The 22,488-nt window shown below is 36.3% G+C and overlaps 1 protein-coding gene across 1 annotated transcript; it reads left to right on the top strand.

Annotated features, from left to right (window-relative positions):
* The first annotated feature begins 18,954 nt into the window (after positions 1-18,954).
* Positions 18,955-21,544, top strand: LOC141714352 (uncharacterized). The gene is made up of 3 exons (XM_074517876.1): positions 18,955-20,579; positions 20,675-20,780; positions 20,867-21,544. The coding sequence occupies exons 1-3, from the start codon at positions 18,955-18,957 to the stop codon at positions 21,542-21,544; spliced, it is 2,409 nt and encodes an 802-aa protein (XP_074373977.1).
* The last annotated feature ends 944 nt before the right edge of the window (positions 21,545-22,488 follow it).

The raw sequence follows: 22,488 nt of genomic DNA, 5'->3' as shown, positions 1-22,488 counted from the left end.
TTCTACTTCAATTATTTTTATAAAGATTATCCTTTATGGGAATATTATTTAAATAACAATATTCAGATATTTTCTAATATATCGGGACTGATTTATTTCATTAAATCAGCATTACTCCATATATTCTTAAAATTGTTTTCGAATCTTCAAAATGATTTTAAAAGTTAGAGCGGATCCCAAAACTCATTTTTATATTTAAGATCCTCCTTTCGAAGGGGATTTAAATACTCGCTCAAAACATGAGGGATCCGGTTCTGTCGCGTATTTTATATTCGCAACAAGGTTGCTGTTTTGATAAAGGAGTTTTTGATTACTTACCCAACACTCGGGAAGTAAAATTCTTGGAACAAGTTAATCCATTAACAGGAACCGCCTGGGAAATATCGGTGAGTTTTCCTTTCCAACTAGATACGACTTCTTTGTGGAGCCGTATCAACATGTTTCCACTTGGGGAAAGGGGGGACGAACTTTACATTTCAGAGTCATGGATTTCATCTGAACTAGGAGTGGCGTAAGTGGTCGAGTGGCGCCGGCCCAGCCTTATTATATTGACCCAAATGGCCTGGAAGTTCCGCTAAGACGGTCCATTCCTTAGGAGTCCAGGGTTCGGTTGACAAGTAAATCCGACTGTTCTCCTCTACATATAGAAAATGGCGGGGTTGCACTACTACGACTGATCATCGTAAGTGGTCTTCCTGGCGCGGTAAACTCCCGTAATGAGTTCATCATCCAGTTGGATATTTCTGCAACACTACCCGGAGCATTTCGATCGAAAGGCTATAGATGGGTGATTGCCGAAGCATTGACAGGGTCAAAAAGTTATAATGGTGTTTCCATCAAATAAAGTATCTCGTAACTTCATTTCCTTTAAACAATATTTCAAAGATTGAATCTAGTCAAGTCTTATATTGTAGTCTCATTTATATAATGAACCTTCAAAAACTTATTATACTTTGAACAGTGGTAGTTCAAGTAGATTTCTAAAATGTTATAAGTATAGTGAAGTAATTGGTAACTTCATCTTCCTTTAAGCTTATATCCAGTAAGTAATTACCTTACACTCGATAAAGGTTTCCAGTAAGTTATCCATTTAGATACTTGCATTATTATTTACATTATATATATTATCTTGCGAGCTGTAATGCTCACTCTTGCTACTTTCTTCGTCACACAACAACAGTTAGGAAAGATGGCCAGACTCAAGCAGACCCAGCGCAAGCGCGTGGGAAGCGTCCCGCGTCTTCCCGTTGATATCGTAGTTGCTATAGCTGCAGAGGTAGATCTATTTGTAGATCAGGCATTCTACTTTTGGGAATCAATTATGTATAATTATAACTTGTGGCAGATAATGGCAGTTAACTATAAACTTATCAAGTAATCATTTTGGGTTGTAATAACTTTTAAATTATGGATTCAAGGACTTGTACTTATTTCAATTTCATCTCCGAGACTATAACGTATTGTGGTGTGTGTTAGTGTGGGGTCACAGCATGAGGATATTTATTATTAATTAAGTTAAGTGATATTTGTGGAAAGAAAGACCGTGACGACCCAGATCCCCGACCCCGGATCTGGGGGTGTTACATCAGAGATTTGGGCCAGTTGCTTCTCTTGAGCTTTCTCAATTGCTTCTACCTTTTCAGAAATAGGTCTAATAAACCTCTTTTTATCAAGCTTTGTCTCCATATCTAGCTTTTCAGATTTTTCAAGAAGTTTATCAACCTTTTCTTGAGTTTGTGAGTGTAGACCTTGAAGGTTCTTGGTAGATAGAGCAGTGATCTTGAGCTGTGTCTTGACATCAGAATTTATCAGAAACTCATCAGCTTTAGCAATGTGCTCTGTCAGAACTTTAGAGCTTGGAATGAAATCAGTTTTATTCTACTTCTTGGTCCACTCTACTCCCCTATGAGTTTCATCCCAAGGTATAGAAGCATCCTGTTCAACAAATTTCTTGACCAGTGCTTCTTTTTCAAGCACAGGAGCTGGAGTATGTACTGAGACACTATCTCCAGAGCTTGATGAAGACTCATTATCCTCTGATATCATAACAGTGTGTGAGGCTATAGGAGTTTCTGCTTTATCTTCATCTCAATTCTGATCTTCAGGTTCTTGATCCAAAATTGGTGTATATGATATCTCAGCATCAGCATTTAAGATTGGAGAATTAGTTGGAGATGTCTAAGCTGCTGTAGGTGGAGCTTCCAGATAAAGAACATTTGGTATATTCAGATTGTGAATATCTATTTCATAATTTGTAGCTTGTTCTTCAGCATCATCTGTAGCTTTAATAGGAGAGACAGGAGGTGTTGGAACAGTATCTTGAGCTTGAGTAGGGGATGGAAGAGCTTCAATTACAACAGGTTCTGATGAGATCAGAGATTCCTGATCCCCTTCCCCAGCTTCAGTTGTATCCTCAGATGTAGGCTTAGCATTATACCTCTTTGCCCTTATTTTCTTCAATCTCCTTTCCAATGAAAGAGTTTCTTTAGCAGCATCATAACTTACAGTTCTCTTTCTTTTCAAGGAATCAGAATCTTGAGCTGCAGTTTCTCTCTGAGAAGTGATATTTTCAGCTTCAACTTCTTTCTGAAAAATCACATTTTCAGCTTCAACAGTCACATGTTCTGATACATGAACCTGTACTGGCTCCTCTTCACTATCAGATTCATCCCTGAGAATCATTTTCCTTCTCTTTTGTGGAGGTTGAGGAACAGACTTTGTCCTCTTAGATTTGGAAGATGAAGGTCTGATTGTATGTGTTGATGGTTGAGGTTGAGATGACTGTGTTGGTTTGAAATATGTCCTGATGGTAGGTTGTGGTTGTGGTTGAGAAGTGGTTGGTCGTGCAGTGGTTGGAGGTTCTGATGGAGGTTGGGATGGTTGGACATCAGGATATAGAGCAGTGTATGTGGATGGGTCAGAGTTTATTAAAAACTGTTTGATAAATTGTGGGATTTGGAGGGGTCTCAAAACAGTTTTCTTATTATCAGCAGATAAGTCAGAAAATGCTCTCTTCGCTAGCTTAAATGGTTCAATTAACTCACTAGCTAATTGGGGTGCATCAAAACAACAAGAAATATAAATAAGCTGAGAGAATCTAGCAAAATATACATTGTTTCTATCTTCTGTCATCCTATCCCCAATAAAGCCTAAAACAACATTTGCATAATCAAAATGAGTTTGATTTATGAGAGCATACCCGATTTGTTGACTGAGAATTGGGATTGCATCAAAATTTGAACACTTATTTACAAAAGTCCTGGTGATGTAGTCGAAGAAGAAACTCCATTCTCTCCTTATGTGGGGTCTCTTCAACTGTCCCAGCTTCGCCAGAGTCTTTTCATAGCCCAGATTGGCCATTAGCTGTTGAAGAACTGGCTCTTCAACTGTTGAATATATCCAGTTCTCTGGCAGATGGAGTGCTTGTCGAACTGTGGCCAAGGTCACCACATGGGCATCCTCCCCTGTTGTAAATACAATACTTGGGGACCCATTGGCACCACCATCATCATACACGCCTGACCTCCAGAACTCCGGCACTTGAGTTCCTGAGAATGTGTCTGGTTTGGTCAGTGCATAACCTATCTCAAAGTTAGCGAGAAAGTCCTGAACGAAATGAAGATCTGATGGGGCTTCACTCTTGCTAAGAATAGCCAAGTAATTGTTGGGGACAAACTTCGCTCCATTGAAAATAATGTCTTTAGGTGCCATTTCTGTAAGAAATAAGTGAGAAAATATATTGTGCACAAAGTGTTTGATAAAAGTCCTGTATGAAAAATCTTTAGAGAATATTAGAGAGAGAGAGAACAAGAGAGATTAAGAATAGAAAAGTAGGTAAAAGATTAGAAAATCTTTTAACTCCCATATATATACTCTCTCCACTCAACAGTCCTTTTTAAAAGTAAAACTGACACTTGTACACCTGTCAACCAGTAAATAGTGAAAGCAAAGTTAGCGGGCACGAGAAATAAGCAATAATTAACATGCACATGCAATTTTTCAAGACAAACACATTTACCACTAACCCAAATGATTATGACTGTTTTTATCTCACCTATTTATATTCTGATTAAATATGACCGTTACAGTATTTACCATAAATAAGTCAAGTAAAGAATAATGCCACGTAAGCATCAGAGATTCCATCAGGATTTAATATCAGAATATGACTTTTATCATATTTTAACAGTCATCAGAATATGTCTTCTATACTCAAAAAGTGAATGTTTATATATGTGATTCTTCATAAAAATACTGACTTGTTTTCTTCAGAGTTCAATCATCAGAACTTCCATCAGAACTTGTCCTCAGAATTAATGCAAATAACACTTAACTGTTTGTCAAAAATAACTTAATCACCACAGTAATTTTCATCATTCATATGGAGTGAGAGTGTGTGCATTAGCAAAATACCAGATAAAGATTAAAGTCTGATATACTTCAGTACATCTTAGAAATAAGGCATAACTAAGAAAAGTGCTTAAAATCTGTCATTAATAATGAAGTCTACTATAGGATAAATTTAGGCATGAGTCCACCTCAACTGTTTATGCTCATTTTATGCATCTTTTAGTATTCTTTTTCACAGTGGCTTCTCAGTGTAAATGAGTCACAACTGATATCAGGATTTATGCTATTATCAGAGTATTTCTCCAGTAATTAGAGAATGTGAAAAGTCACCAAGAAAAATTTATTTTCTTTTCTAATGCATATTACTTAATACCAGCAAAGCACTTGGGTCTTCCCTTCCACAAATTTACTCTTGATCTCAAAAGAGTACCTGACTTTAATTTTATTTTTTTTCTTTTGATAAGTAAGGCTTATCAGCATTTAGTTCATCCTTAATATTTACTGACATCGGAATTTGACAGATAAGAAGCAAGAATCTAGTTTGTGACTTAGTAATAAGATACACAAAGTAAATTTAACTAAGCTCAAAATCAGAATTTGCTTGTGTTAATGAATTTTCACATAAACAACTAATTCAAACATGGGATTGCTAGTATGTTAAAGACTACTAGGTCAACATCTAGCACAGTAATCCTCATTAGATTGAATAGTCACAGAAAATTCAAATCACTATCAGAGTATATAGATCCACATCAGATAATAATCAGTATTTAATGTATTTCAATTTAAGTACAGATTACATGAAGATAAGACAATCTATAAACACTGATCATAAAGTCTGATGCATGAGAACAAAAACTAAGCAGATTTAGAGAAAGAACCTGAAACCATTCCAAGTTAATTTACCAGTCTTGTAAAAGTAGCTTCACATAGTGGTTTTATGAAGATATCTGCTAGTTGTTGATCTGTTGGAACGAAATGCAATTCCACTGTACCTTCCATCACATGTTCCCTTATGAAATGATACCTAATACTGATGTGCTTTGTCATTGAGTGTTGAACTGGATTACCTGTCATAGCAATAGCACTTTGATTATCACAGTAAATAGGTATTTTAGAAAATTCTAACCCATAATCCAATAACTGATTCTTCATCCAAAGAATCTGTGCACAACAGCTTCCTGCAGCAATTTATTCTGCTTTTGCAGTTAATATGGAAATTGATTTCTGTTTCTTGCTAAACCAAGAAACAAATCCGCCTCTAAGAAATTGGTAGCTTCCACTTGTGCTTTTCCTGTCTATTTTGCATCCTGCAAAATCTGCATCTGAGTAACCTATTAGCTTAAAATCTGATTCTCTAGGATACCACAATCCTAGATCAACTGTACCCTTGAGGTACTTGAAAATTCTTTTCACAGCTATTAGATGAGGTTCTCTTGGATCAGGCTGAAATCTTGCACAAAGACAGGTAGCATACATGATATCAGGTCTACTTGCAGTTAAATAGAGTAAAGAGCCAATCATACCTCTGTAGTTAGTAATATCTACTGATGTACGAGTATCTTTATCTAACTTGGTTGCAGTGGCCATGAGAGTGGATGCAATTGAACCGTCTTGCATTCCAAATTTCTTGAGTAAGTTTCTGGTGTACTTGGATTGATAGATAAAAGTACCTTTTTCATTTTGCTTGACTTGAAGTCCCAGAAAATAACTAAGTTCTCCCATCATACTCATTTGATATCTAGACTACATTAGCTTTGCAAACCTTTCACAGAGTTTGGCATTTATAGAACCAAATATGATATCATCAACATATATGTGTACCAAAAGTAAGTCCTTTCCATGGTTGAGGTAGAGCAGTATTTTATAAATTGTACCTTTGTGAAATCCACTTTTAAGAAAAAATTGAGCTAAAGTCTCATACCATGCTCTAGGAGCTTGCTTAAGGCCATAAAGTGCTTTGTCTAATCTGTAGACATGATTTGGAAATTTTAAGTCTTCAAATCCTGGAGGTTGTTCAACATATACCTCTTCTTCCAATTTTCCATTGAGAAAAGCACTTTTCACATCCATTTGAAATACTTTAAACTTTTTATGAGCAACATAAGCCAAAAAGATTCTTATGGCTTCCAATCTAGCAACTGGTGCAAATATTTCATCATAATCAATACCCTCCTGTCGAGAGTAACCCTTAGCAACCAGCCTTGCTTTGTTCCTTGTAATTATGCCATCGCTGTCAGTTTTGTTTCTGAACACCCATTTTGTGCCAACAATAGATCTGTTCTTTGGTCTTGGCACTAGGGTCCAAACTTTATTTCTTTCAAATCCATTCAACTCTTCCTGCATTGCTTGCACCCAATCAGCATCTTGAAGAGCTACTTCCACTTTCTTTGGTTCAGTTTGAGATAGAAAAGAATGATAGAGACATTCATTTGATGTTGCAGTTCTAGTTCTAACACCTGCTCCAGGATCTCCAATTATCAAGTCAGGTGTATGTGATTTAGTCCACTTCCTTACAGATGGAAGTTGTTTTCTAGAACTTGATCCTCCCCCATGATCCATGTTGTCTCCATCAGCATTTTCTGATTCCCCCCCTGTAGTTATGCTCTCTGAAACTTCAGAATTTGAGTTGGATCCTTCAGGATTTGAAGTATCAGAGTTTCCAGAATTATCAGAACTTGGCTCATCAAAACTTGATGAATCAGAACTTGAAGAGCCAGTGACAGGTTCCGATGCTTCTTGAGAGTCTTGAGTTGTGGTAGGATCTTCAGCTTTGTCCCCCTGGACGGGTGCATTTTCCTTTGGAGTTGTTACCACAGTTTCAATGACATCAGAACTTAACCCGTCAGAACTTACATGATCAGAGTTTAAGTCATCAGAATTTATAGAATCAGAATTTAAATCTTCATTTTTAAATCTCAGTTGATCATGATCATTGAAATCTTCAAGTCCAATAATCTTCTTATCATCAAAAGATACATTGATAGATTCCATGACAACCCTTGTTCTTAAATTGTAGACTCTGAAGGCTTTTGTGGAAAGTGGATATCCAACAAAAAATCCTTCATCAGCTTTTAGATCAACTTTTGACAGCTGTTCAGGATGAGTCTTAAGACCAAAACACTTACATCCAAATACATGAAAATATTTCAGATTTGGCTTCTTTTTCTTCACCATCTCATATGGTGTTTTTCCATGCTTGTTTATGAGTGTAGAATTCTGTGTAAAACAAGCAGTCTGCACAGGTTCAGCCCAAAAGTAGGTTGGTAGCTTTGCTTCATCAAGCATAGTTCGTGCAACTTCAATGAGAGTCTTGTTATTTCTTTCTACAACTCCATTTTGTTGTGGAGTTCCAGGTGCAGAAAATTCATGTTTGATTCCATGCTTTTTGTAGAACTCTTCCATAATTGAATTCTTGAACTCAGTGCCATTATCACTTCTTATTACTTTAACAGAATCTTTGACCAACTTATCCAGCTGTCTGACCTGGTCAGTTAGAGTAGATGCAGTTTCATTCTTCTTGTGCAAGAAATACACCCAAGTGTACCTTGTGAACTCATCCACTATAACCATATCATATTTCTTCTTTACAATAGACATGACATTGACTGGTCCAAATAGATTAACATGCAGTAGGTGATAAGGCTCAAGAATTGAAGATTCAGTTTTGCTCTTGAAAGAAGATTTTCTCTGTTTTTCCTTTTGACATGAATCACAAAGGCTATCAGGAGCAAATACTGATTTTGGCAGTCCTCTCACAAGATCTTTCTTTACAAGCTCATTTATGTTGTTGAAATTTAAATGAGAGAGTCTTTTGTGCCAATTCCAGCTTTCTTCAATTGATGCTCTACTCAACAGACAGATTGCAGAACCATCAGAACTTGTTGAAAGTCTGGCTTCATAAATGTTACCATGCCTGTAACCTTTCAGAACCACTTTTCCTGTAGAATTTCTTACAACTTCACAGTGTTCTTCAAAGAAATCCACATGATAACCTCTATCACAGATTTGACTCACACTTAGCAGATTGTGTTTAAGTCCCGAGACAAAAGATATTGATTCAATGATGACATTCCCAAGATTTATATTGGCATATCCCAGAGTTTTTCCCATGTTGCCATCTCCATAAGAAACTCCTGGGCCAGCTTTCTCCATAAAGTCTGATAGCAGGGCTTTATTTCTAGTCATATGTCCTGAACATCCACTGTCCAGCACTATGATATTTTTCCTATTGCCCTGCAATCACAAAGACCACCAATGGTTAGTTTTAAGGACCCAGACATGCTTGGATCTTTTGGCCTTTTTAAGTTTGTTAGCATTTGCAGTGGATTTAGTTTCAGAGTTTATGCTAACATGTTGTTTATCAGAATTTATATCAGACTTTGCATCAGACTGTACACTAGAAGGAATTAAAGTAACTTTCTTCAAAGAAGGTTTTATTTGATAATAATCATAGTACAGACTATGATATTCCTTACAAGTATAAATGGAATGTCATAAACTATCACAATGAAAACAAGGATTTTTTGGTTTAAACCTAACAGACTGACTCTTAACTCCTGATCTAGGAGGTAAAGAGTTTATATCTTTATTCTTCCTGTAAAAAGAAGCAAGATGGTTAGAGTTTCCACAGTTATAGCATTTCTTTCTAGGAGCATTAGGAACATGCATATAATTATTGATTTTGTTCACACCTTCCTTTCGATTCCTATTTTTCCTAGCTTCCTTTACCTTGTTGACATTGCTAATCTCTTTCAGCTTATGCCTAAGCTGCTTCTTTATCATTAAGCCTATGTTGACTTCAGCTAGTTTATCCTGTTTTAATTTTTCAGAAGTTGACTTATCCTTAACTTCTGTCACAGACTCTATCATCTTTTCAGAATCAGACTTTACAGTTTTTGCTACAAACTTAACAGGATTTACCTTTGGCTTAGCAGTCTGTTTAACAACAATTGGCTCAATTTGTTCAGTTCCTTTTTCACTTTTATCATCTCCATAACCTAAGCCCTCTTTCCAGTTTCCACTACTTAATAGATTCTGAGTTGTTCTGCCAGAGTTAGTCCAAGTTCTGATAATCTCTCTTTCCTTTTCTAAGTCAGCTTTTAGAGATTCATTTAATTTTAACACTTCATCTCTAACATATAAAGCATCATCTTTTTCTTTCTTAGTTTGATGAAGAAAAACTAACTCCTTTTCTAAATAATCATTTCTCTTTTTATAAGCAAGATTTTCAGATGTTAATCTTTCACATGTTAAAGTCTGATCTCTATAACTAATAACCATGGTTTTAAGATATAATCTCAACTCAATATTATTATCAGTATGAAAGGCATAAGTTGTTTGAGGTACCTTCAATTCAGCAGTTTCAGGACTGCTGTCAGCATTTGCCATCAGGGCATAGTTCACCTCATGTTCAGAATCTGAAGTGTATGTCCCTCTTTTCTTCTTTGTGACAAGTGCCTTGCCTTTATCACTTTTTCCTTTCTTGCAGTCAAGAGATATGTGGCCTCTTTCACCACAGTTGTAGAATTTGACATTTGAGTTGTCTCCTCTGTCAAACTTTCCTCCCTTGCCTTCAGACTTTCTGAACCCTTTCTTATCAGAACTTCCACTTTCTGGAAAACTTCTTGCCTTTTCTGAATTTCCTGTAGGCCATCTTTCTGATACCCTTCACCATAAGACCACACAATTTCATCATCTCTTTATCAGCATCCATCTCAGTTAAACTTTCAGTTTCTGAATCATCATCATCAGAATATGATGACTCTGAATCAGACTTTATGATGAGTGCCTTTCCTTTGCCCCTTTTTGAGGCAACCATTTTAGGAGATTCCTCCTCAGCCTTAAGAGCAACTGTTCTTGACTTTCTTCCATGGCTCTTGCTCCTTTGATCCATCTCAAGTTCATAAGTCTTGAGTATACCATAAATTTCATCAAGAGTAGTTTCAGTAAGGTCATAGTTGTCTCTTATGGTAGTAGACTTCAAATCCCAATTTTCAGGAAGAGCTAAAAGGAATTTTAGATTTGAATCTTCAAGATCATATTACTTGTCCACCAGTGACAGATCATTCAAGAGTTTAGAAAACCTGTCATATAAGTCAGTTAAAGACTCATCAGCTTTTGAGTCAAAGTGCTCATACTCTTGAGTGAGTATAGTCCTCATGTTCTTCTTGATTGCATCAGTTCCCTGGCATCTTGTCACCAAAGCTTCCCATATCTCCTTTGTAGTCTTGCAATGTATTACCCTGTTTGACATGACATTATCAATGGTACTATGCAGCAAATGTCTTACCTTTACATCCTTGGCAATAGATGAGATGTCTTCAGCTGTGTACTCACCTTTCTCCTTTGGTATGGTCTTTGCTGGTTGATCAACAACTACAACAGAGAGCTTGGTAGGCTTATGTGGTCCTTCATTAATTCTATCAAGGTATTCTGGATCTGTAGCTTCCAGAAATATAGCCATCTTTACTTTCCATATGGGATACTCAGAAGATCTCAGTATGGGAACCCTAATAGTCTCATATCGACTGTGGGTTTGAGTCTTTTGAGTTTCTTCAGTTTTGGTGGGCTTGGTTGGAGTTTGTGCTTCTTCAGACATGATTGTTTGTGTGACGGACCCACAATACTAACTAGCAGAAATATGCATAATATAGATTAAACAGTAAGAACTATAAAAGATACAATATTAGAGCTACAACCCTTAACGATAATCCCCGAATCCACAGGAATGAGTTTTAACAACATCTAACATCTTAATTATTACAGACCAAAAATATCTAAAGCCAAATTACTACACAAGTTTTAAACCCAAGGTTTACAATCCTTAGGGAACTACTAGTTCCCTACCTGCTCCAACATCTAACGGTAGGCATACGCCGAGTCCCCAGAAGTCTTATGCGCGGTTTGCTTGAGACGAACCATCTTCGGATTTCACTGAAGGGATAACATGAATAACAATATTAATGAGCAAAACGCTCAACAAGTGAATAATAGGGTACAACAGTTCATCATATGCTTCAATAAAATAATAACAGAAGGTAAATCAACACTATGAAATTTCAAGTAAAAGTTCAAGATTTTAATAAGTGAATGGAATTGAAATCACACAGCGCTATGAGCAATAAGGGGTGATCAGCCCACATCAAAGCTCCGAACCACATAACAAGTGATTCACTACTATTGAGGATCCTCGGCACACATTGGCCACATAAAACCATCAGGCTCCCCGTTACTGAGGTTTTAAAACTATAACAGTGACTGGAGCCTCAGTCTCATCATATCATTCAATTCCTTTTTAAAAACTCATTTCAAATTAAAAAGGTTCTTGATCAAGGACAATATAACAAGGGTTGGTATTGACAAAGTTCAAATGAGAGGATGATATTAGTGTTTGGGTTTTCAAAGGAAATGAATCTTATGTATGAGGATTTTAGGTTTCACTGGATATATATTAAGGAACTATTTGTAGGGTATTCACAGGACGAGGTAATATGTGATAAAAGGGGGTCAATTCAAGTATGGAAGCAATTAACTAAGTTCAAGATCCAATCATTGAGTGATGTCAGGGACTAATCAATATTATTGAACGATAGTCAAGCATTCACAGGGTATTCAATCATAAGAAATGGAATTATAAAGATAAGTAGAGAGTTCACTTGCCTGAACTATGCTTACTGAGTACTTGAATGGAATCGTCTATAGGTTCCTTTCCTGGCCTCCTACTTGAACCTACAATAATGGTACTCTTATCAATAACACTTGCTAACTACCCCTCCACGTATAATTATATATACATATGTATATATGCAGTCTTATTTAGATACAAGTAGCATATGCATCAAATAAATCACATAACACATAATTATGGCAATATAACATTTAGTTAATAGTACATACTTATACTCTATACACTATTTCAGATTCTTATGCACATGACCAAGTAATACACAAAAATTATGGTTAATACTATTATTGTTCTTTGACAGACCTCAACTTATCCCAAAAATAGTAAGGCACACTTAGGCCTCACTCACAATGACTCACAAAACTAATGCATACTCTAAACTCTTCCCGGATAGACGCCTTGGCACCACTTGTGTGCCTTGACACAAATATATATTTATACCTTGGTCCTTCACTTAATTATGATTTATACAGGATCTTATGACATAATGCAACTCCCAAACTTGACTTGACATCAAGGCCTCACTCATAAAGCACTTAAACATAATGCACTCCTCGTAGGCTTCTCAATGGAACTCTTATGGTGACTCTCGGGTGTTTTGGTGGAAATGGGATATCTCCACCTTGGGCCTTTACTCCAAACCAACTCTCTGAGGTTCCTAAGACTCAAAAATAACTCTCAAAGTTAGAATGATTCAAAAACCTCACTCAGGCCTCCCTAGGCCTTAAGTAGAAGTTGACACAAATCTGCCTTCCCTGCTTACCAATCTGCCTTGTTTTTACCAACTTAAAACTCACTTAAATTGTTCAATTATTGATTTTAATGACTTGTTAAGCTTCCTAAAACTTCATTATACTATTATAAACCAAGTCCCAATGAATGTCTATCCTAAAACATGGTTATAATGGGTCAAATATGGACTTGTACCAAATATGCCCTCTTTTGAGTTCCTCTCGGTTTTGTGCTTGTGCACCTAACCAAATGCATGATTTTATCCAATCTAAAGCTTCTGGACTCAAGTATATACCAATTCCTAACTCCACTGAACTTGGGTCTAACAAGGCCTCACCAATGCATACCTAAAATGACCTAAACTTCTAGTGCTAAATTCTGCCCAAATAGGACTAATACATCCCTTCCACCTTAACTCCCTTCTTAACCACCAAAACTAATGAACAAACCAACAACCAAGCCTAATATCATGCTAACACCTACTGACATATAGTTCACAAGGTTTATTTTTATTTTATTTACCATTATTACCAATTATCAAGGGGTCAAGAGAGGCAACTAGTTTCATATCTCTAAGTTCTAAGCATAATTCGAATTATACACTTAGGTTGAACACTTGATACCTACTGATTTTAATCTCTTTTAAACGTGACATATTTACACTATCAATTTAACACATAATTCGTGGCATGCACCTCAGAAAAATTAAGTATCAAAACTCATAGCAAGCAAGTATGGTTTCCTAGTCTAAAATCACTTATAAATCAACATGCAAGGGTTAATTTCATCATGCAAGGGCTATAACTAACATGCAAGTCTTAAAACTTAATATAGTTGAAAAAAACATAGCATTCAAGAGTTTAAACATTATAATTCATCATTTTTGTAACACCCCCAGATCCGGGGTCGGGGATCCGGGTCGTCATGGTCTTTCTTTCCACAATATCACTTAACTTAATTAATAATAAATAACCTCATGTTGTGACCCCACACTAACACACACCACAACCCGTTATAGTCTCAGAGATGAAATTGAAATAAGTATAAGTCCTTGAATCCACAATTTAAAAGTTATTACAACCCAAAATGATTACTTAATAAGTTTACAGTTAATTGCCATTATCTGCCACAAGTTATAATTATACATAATTGGTTCCCAAAAGTAGAATGCCTGATCTACCAATAGATCTACCTCTGCAGCTATAACAGCTACAACATCAACGGGAAGACGCGGGACGCTTCCCACGCGCTTGCGCTGGGTCTGCTTGAGTCTGGCCATCTTTCCTAACTGTTGTTGTGTGATGAAGAAATGAAGCAAGAGTGAGCATTACAGCTCGCAAGATAATATATAGTGTAAACAATAATGCAAGTATCTAAATGGATAACTTACTAGAATCCTTTATCAAGTGTAAGGTAATTACTTACTGGATATAAGCTTAAAGGAAGATGAAGTTACCAATTACTTCACTATACTTATACCATTTTTAGAAATCTACTTGAACTACCACTGTTCAAAGTATAATAAGTTTCAAAAGTTCGTCCCATAGATGAGACCATAAGCTAAGACTTGAATAGATTCAATCTTTGAAATATTTTTTAAGGAAATGAAGTTACAAGATACTTCATTCAATGGAAACACCATTATAACTGTTTGACCCTTGTCAATGCTTCGACAATCACCCATTCGTAGCCTTTCGATCGAAATGCTCCGGGTAGTGTTGCAGAAATATCCAACTGGATGATGAACTCATTACGGGAGTTTGCCGTGCCAGGAAGACCACTTACGATGATCAGTCGCAGTAGTGCAACCCCACCATTTTCTATATGTAGAGGAGAACCTGTCGGATTTACTTGTCAACCGAACACTGGACTCCTAAGGAATGGACCGTCTTAGCGGAACTTCCAGGCCATTTGGGCCAATATAATAAGGCTGGGCTGGCGCCACTCGACCACTTACGCCACTCCTAGTTCAGATGAAATCCATGACTCTGAAACGTAAAGCTCGTCCCCCCTTTCCCCAAGTAGAAACTTGTTGATACGGCTCCACCAAGAAGTCGTATCTAGTTGGAAAGGAAAACTCACCGATATTTCCCAGGTGATGCCTGTTAATGGATTAACTTGTTCCAAGAATTTTACTTCCCGAGTGTTGGGTAAGTAATCAAAAACTCTTTTATCAAAATAGCAACCTTGTTGCGAATATAAAATACACCACAGAGCCGGATCCCTCAAGTTTTGAGCGAGTATTAATATCCCCTTCGAAAGGTGAATCTTAAATATAAAAATGAGTTTTGGGATCCGCCCTAACTTTTAAAATCATTTTGAAGACTCGAAAACATTTTTAAGAATATTTGGAGTAATGCTGATTTAATAAAATAAATCAGTCCCGATATATTAGAAAATATCTGAATATTATTATTTAAATAATATTCCCATAAAGGTGATCTTTATAAAAATAATCGAGGTAGGAGTTTTAAAACTCATACTTGAAATGAATAATAAATAACCAAAGATATACTTATACGAAAGTATGATCTTTATTTGAATAATCGAAAATAAGTTTGATTATCGAAACATTATTCTTTAATGAAATAAAGAATATTATTTAGTAAATAAGAGGAGTCATAAGTCCTCGAATGAATATTCAAAAATAATATTCATTAAATAAAATAAACGGAGTCATATGTCCTCGAATGAATATTCAAAATAATATCCATTAATATGAATAAACGGAGTCATAAGCCCTTGAATGAATATTCAAAAATAATATTCATTAATAAAAATAAAGTTATCGAATAAACCTTATTCGATTCATAGTTTTGAAAACTATATCTATATATATATAAATATATATAATATACTCGGGAACGTCGACTCCCGGTTTTAGAAAATGTTCACCTTTGGGTCCCCCTATACTAAGGGTATACGCAATTACTGCTTATCTCTAGCATAGGTATTATACAACTAATAAGCATTTGAATCAACAGATATATATCAAGATTACGAAACAGACATGCATATATACCATATCACATGCTCCAATATATCGCAAGATTTGCTAATTAACCATCATGCATCTATCACAAGATAATGCATATACATATGAATACATCACAACAGTATAACGGGTAGAAAACTTGCCTGAGCGACTGGGGGTGATAAATGGCTTGGGACGAGTCTGGTAACCTATAAACAACATATAAGTTGGAATTAAACCAAAGCCGCTTATGAATCTATACTTTAACCAATTAGACCCTAACGTTCGCTTTTGCGCTTAACGATTCACTTAAGTCGCTCGAGTACCCTCGGCTCCACCATTTTTAATAAATTAACCATTAAGGGTTTTATGGAAATTCTTTCGCGAGTGCCTTACCAACTGCCTAATACACTTTAAATAAATGTTTCATACTACAATTAGTCATTTAAGGTCTTTAACCAATGTTGCAAAGTAAGGCGAGGGGTAATGGTTCGTTCGCGAAATGCCGTTACTTAAAATGGTCGTTTCTCCTAAACCGTACATCGGATTCAAACGAACCACATATCAAAACGAAGCTCGTAACATGAACTATCTAATCATGGCAATGGTCAAAACTTAACAGTGAGTTCTCGGGTCCTGATGTTAAGAACAAAATAGTCTAAAGTAAATCGGACATTACGACGGCTATGTTTACACGATTACCAATTTTTATCCTACTCCAAATCAACCACCACTACTAGAAATAGTAGATACGACATCGGTCCTTAGACATTGGCATGTAATGCACCCGATGTTAAAATGCAATTTAACATCGGTTTTGTAAAAAGCGATGTTGAATACGCATATTGACATCGGTTTCACTTAGTAGCCGTTGTCTATCTTCAGAAATTAAAAAGGCCACAAATTTGTTTTTAACTTTGACATCAGTTCATTTTGTTAACCGTTGTCTATGGCCTTTTAAAAAAAATAAAAATTACTTAACTCCCCCCCCCCCGCTTTTCAGTACACTTTCCCCCCTTTAATTTTAACAAAAAATTCACTTTAACATATTTTCCCCCCTTTCCAAAAACCTCCCGCGAGCCTCTCATCTCTCCCCGACCCTCGCCTCTCTCGTCTCTCTCATCTCTCCCCTCCTTCTCTCTTAGTCTTCTTACCTTTCTTCTCTCTTCTTACCTTAGTCTCTGTTAACCGTCTCTTCTCTCTTTTCTCTGAAACCCTAATTTTAGCCCCAATTCTAATTCAAGATTTGGAGCTTCAAATTAGAGCAAATTAAACTTGAAATTGAGCTAGTATCTGGAGGTTGGAGCTAGTATCTGGAGGTAGACAGCATTTGGAGGTTGGAGCACTGAGGGTTTAGAACATTGGGGTTTCGGAACATTGAAAGCATCCGGAGGTATATTCTTCTTTACTTCTTTACTGTTTATCTCCCTCATTTTTATGTTTAATATCTTCTTTGTGCATGTAAATGTTTTATGTTTATCTTCTTTTCTTCTTTACTATTTTTCTTCTTTGTGCATGTAAATGTTTTATGTTTTTGGGGGTTTTATGTTTGTTTCTTTTTGGGGGTTTTATGTCCTGTTTTTGGGAATTTTATGTCATGTTAAATATTTTAGGTACACTGATGTAAATCAATGTTTTAGGTACATTGATGTAAATGTAAATGTAAATGTTTCTGTTCTGTTTTTAATTATGTGTTTTCTGGGGGTTGTTCATACATATTAGTGTGTTTTGGGGGGGGTTTTGGGGCTGCATTTGAACAGGTCTCAGATATGAACAAGTCTCTGCATTTCTTGTTTTGTATGATAGTCATTTCTCTGATATGAACAAGTCTCTGCATTCCTGATATGAACTATCTGTTACTTGTGTTATATTATAGTAATTGTTTTGTATAATTATCCTTCTCACAGATACAAGTAACAGATAATTTTAATTTATTTATTTATGGGCTGAATTTGTTTCAATACTCAAGTTCTCACTGAGTTTTATTTATGTGAAGGAAATTTAACAATTGTCTGGGCTGTGAATGTTGGAATTATTGGTTTTTAATTATGTGATATTTTCAAATATCTTGGTTTAATTTGTTTTAATTATCTTGGTTTAATTTAGTCTAGTTTATAAATTTAGTCTAGTTTTGTAATTAATTGGGTATATGTATAGGATCTTAGAGTAATGAATTAGTACTATAAATTATTAGGATATCAAGGTATTTACTCCTTTCTAAGTTTATATAATTAATCCCTACAGTAACCAACAGAAATTTGATATGCCTTATTATTAAATAATTATAAATAGGTATGTGTTGGATTTTTAATATTTATAGTGGCTATCAGGTAGGGAAATTTGATGGATAAGACATGGATTTTGCAAGATAGGGATTCTTTAGCATTTGAAATGGGGGTGGAAAACTTCTTGATATATGCTGAAGAAAATTCTGAAGATCGTAGGACGATGCGCCAATTTTAAAAAATTCTCTATAAAAACAATCAGGGGCCATATCTATGACAATGGCTTTTGTCTAGGTTATGTGCATTGGGTTTGGCACGAGGAGACTGCTTCTACGGGTCCTAAATCTTCAAGTGCTAGTTGTCCACCTGAAGAGCAAGCTCCAGACCCACCTCCTGAGCAAGCCTCTGATGAAGCGTCAGAGCAAGATCAGGAGCATGTCGCTGCTTCGGAAACCGTTGATGTTTGTGAAGCGGCATATAACTCGAGTCAATATGATAATGATTCATATCAGTTTAGGAGGTTCGTAGCCGATGCTGAGCAACCTCTATATGAGGGTAGTGACTGTACTAAGTTAGAGTCGATGTTGAAGTTGCATAACTGGAAATCTAGGTTTGGTATTACCGATAGTGCCTTCACTGACCTCCTTTCTTCTGTTGGGTCTCTACTTCCCAAAGATAATGTGTTACCTAGTAATGCATATGAAGCAAAAAAAACCCTCTCCAATTTAGGTCTAGAGTATATAAAGTTCCATTCATGTCTGAATGACTGTGTACTGTACAGGGGTGTACATGCTGATGCAACCAAGTGTCCTAAGTGTCGATTTTCTCGGTGGAAGTTGACAAAGAAAGGTGAAGAGAGGATTAATCTTCCAGCCAAAGTCATGTGGTATTTTCCAATAATTCCTAGATTTAAATGTATGTTTAAATCTCCTTCCACCGCTAAACTAATGTGTTGGCATGCGCAATAGCGGACACAAGATAGTAAAATGCGACATCCAGCCGACTCTCCATCTTGGAAAAATATAGATTATAGGTGGCCATCCTTTGGTAGTGAACCGAGAAACCTTCGCTTGGCTTTATCGGCGGATGGTGTAAACCCGCACAATAATGGCCTATCTAATAGATATAGTTGCTGGCCAGTCATATTGGTGACTTACAATCTTCCTCCCTGGTTATGTATGAAAAGAAAATTTATGATGTTGTCGATATTGGTCCCTGGCCCGCATGAGCCTGGTAATAACATCGACATCTACTTACAACCGATGATTGATGATTTAAAAAAGCTTTGGAAGGAAGGGGAACCAAATATGTATGACGCGTATAACAAATCATTTTTCACTTTAAAAGCAGTTTTAATGTGGACGATAAATGACTTCCCTACTTACGCAAATTTATCTGGCTGCGTTAATAAGGGTTATAAGTGTTGTCCAGTTTATGGAGATGACACCGTAGCTAATTTTTTGACTCATAGTAGGAAAATGTGCTACCAAGGGCATCGTCGATATTTGCCTCTACATCATCCTTATAGAAGGCAGAAGGCTGCTTTTAATGGACAACAAGAGTTTGGGCAGCCGCGTCGAACCCTATCCGGAGAAGAAGTGTTAGCAGAGCAAGAACAAATCAAATTTGAATTTGGGAAGAAAATGAAGAAGGCAAAGAAGGTTGAAAGTCCATGGAAGAAAAAGTCAGTATTTTTCGAGTTAGAATACTGGAAATTTCACCATGTTAGGCACTGTATTGATGTCATGCATGTCGAGAAGAATGTATGTGATAGTCTGATTGGCACATTACTAAATATGCGCCATAAGACAAAGGATAGTGCGGCAGCCCATCGTGATATGATGGAAATGGGCGTTAGATCTGATTTGGCTCCCCAAGTAAGAGTAAAGAAAACCTATTTGCCTCCTTCTCCCTTTACTTTGTCAAAGGCAGAAAAAAGGACTTTCTTGTCATCATTAATGTCGATGAAACTTCCATACGGACATGCATCGAACATAAAAAATTGTGTTTCCATGCCTGATTTGAATATTTACGGGCTGAAATCACATGATTGCCACATTCTTCTCCAACAATTACTCTCGGTTGCAATACGCTCCGTTCTTCCGAAGCATGTTAGGGTCACAATTATTAGATTGTGTTTCTTTTTTAATGCTTTGTGCAACAAAGTAGTAGACGTGTCAAAACTGGATAAGCTGCAGTCAGATGTTATACTAACCTTGTGCGATCTAGAAAAGGTTTTCCATGCGTCATTTTTTGATGTAATGGTACATATAGTAGTCCACTTGGTCCAGGAACTACGCTTATGTGGACCAGTATTTTATAGGTGGATGTATGTGTTTGAACGGTTTAATAAAGTACTAAAGAGTTATGTTCGAAACCGTTATTATCCCGATGGTTGTATGGCAGAGAGTTACCTTGGAGAAGAGTCCGTAGAATTCTGCACCGAGTTTCTTAGTCAGAATTACTCCACTGCCGGTCTTCCAAAGGACCAAGATAATAAGATATCAGGTCCATTATCCGCTGTGATAATAAAATCAGTGGAAGAGAAGGAGCGAGATGAAGCACATCTACATGTCCTTCTAAACAACGCTGAAGTGTTTCCATATATTCTGTGAGTTTATGCAGTTTGTTGTTTTCAATTCCTCATTATCCAGTAATTAGTCTTGTAATGTGTCTTTAATATATCATTCCATATGCATTTTTCAGAATGCATAAGGAATATCTTGAAGAAATTCACCGGGGGAAAAGGAAAAGCTTACATTGGCTCATGAGAGAGCACAATCGGCTCTTTGCTGATTGGTTTCAAAACAAAGTCAGTGTTGTATTAGGTTCTTTGATCTGTAGTGTAATGACGACTATTAGCTATTTAGGATTTAAAATTTCTTATCATATCTGTAGGTGAATGATGAACTAAGGGAGAACAACAAAGGTGTTTCAGATACGATAAGATGGCTCGCTGCCAAGCCATCATTTTCAGTACTAACTTATCAAGGTTATCTAGTGAATGGAGTGCGATATTTTACAAAGGAACGAGATGACATACGCGTTGTTCAAAACAGCGGGGTGTCTGTCATTGCTAAAGCGGTCCAGGTTTCTAGTGCCAAGGACTTGAACCCCGTAGAAAGTGATTTGACATTTTACGGTATCATACAAGAGATATGGGAATTAGACTACCATGCATTCAAAGCTCCCTTGTTCCTGTGTAAATGGGCAAGTAATGATAAAGGAATAAGGGTTGATGATCTTGGGTTCACACTTGTGGATTTTAGTCGACAAGGTCACAAAAAAGATAAATATGTTTCTGTTGACCAAGTCAAGCAAGTGTTTTACCTTGAAGATCCCGTTGATGCTACCTGGTCTATTGTTCTATCCTCCACAACTCGAGACTACCAAGAATTGTATAATGAAGATGACTTAGGAGACACGATCATGGAACATCCCCCATTCTGCACTGAAATCCCCGCAACTGATGTCACTACTGATGATGTCGCTCATACTGCTAGACCTAATGTTGAGGAAATTTGGATTAAAAATACTGCTACTAAAACTCCTGCACCTAATGTCGTTACTGACTGATGATGTAGCTTTATGTAAAATATATATCTAAATGGGAATTTGAATGACTGAATGAACCATATATATTTGCCTTTAATTGTGTTATAATGTGTAAAATATATTGTTAATTTTTTTTTTTGTTTTGCATTGTTATAATCATATAAGTAGTTCATCCATAATTACTGATTGATGGCATTATTTTTTCTTTAATAATTTTGCATTATTTAATTATACTTCTATAAAATACTTTAGAGTTATTTCGGATGTGATTAATTACTGATTGCAGTTTAGGTAAATTATTGTTCTTGTATAGTTGTATTCGTACTTGCTGATTTTACAATTTATTATTTATGCTTGACTGTAATTAATGACGGACTGAAAATATATTGTTCAACTGATGGCTTTATTATTCAATTTAATGCAGACTAAGGGAGCAAAATGGCAAAGAAGCAAAAAGCCAAGAAAGTAATTTTCGAAGAAAATGACAGGAAGAATAACTCTGAAAAGGTTGATGATGAGATTGTTCCTGATGTCAAAACTTCAGAGACTTGTAATGAAAAGTTGGTTCAAGTCCCTCCATAATATCAAACTCAAAGTAGTTGTGAAGAAACGATGACCACTTCTGAATCTGCAAAAAAAGGCTAGGAGGTGCGCGTGGTGTTTCAGCTCTTCACAAAGTAGTGGTGAAGAAAGCTCGGCGAAAGAAATTTAAAGTTAGATACAATGATTTTGGAGTTCCCATCGGAAATACCAGGCCTACTTTACAGTCTTACATAGGAATGCTCGCAAGGACAATGATTCCAATCGACACTGAAAACTGGCCAAAAGTGGATTGTGATCTAAAAGCAAAATTATGGGATGATGTCCAGGTAAATTATATCCCTTGTTGACTTCTTCATTTTATTTAAATTGTGACTGTAAATTATGTGGCTAATTTATATTATGTGGCTCTTTAGGACACATTC

The sequence above is a fragment of the Apium graveolens genome, chromosome 3 (genome assembly GCF_009905375.1).
Source record: "Apium graveolens cultivar Ventura chromosome 3, ASM990537v1, whole genome shotgun sequence".
In the NCBI taxonomy this organism is placed as follows: Eukaryota; Viridiplantae; Streptophyta; class Magnoliopsida; order Apiales; family Apiaceae; genus Apium; species Apium graveolens.
This window is presented reverse-complemented; position numbering and strand designations above follow the sequence as displayed.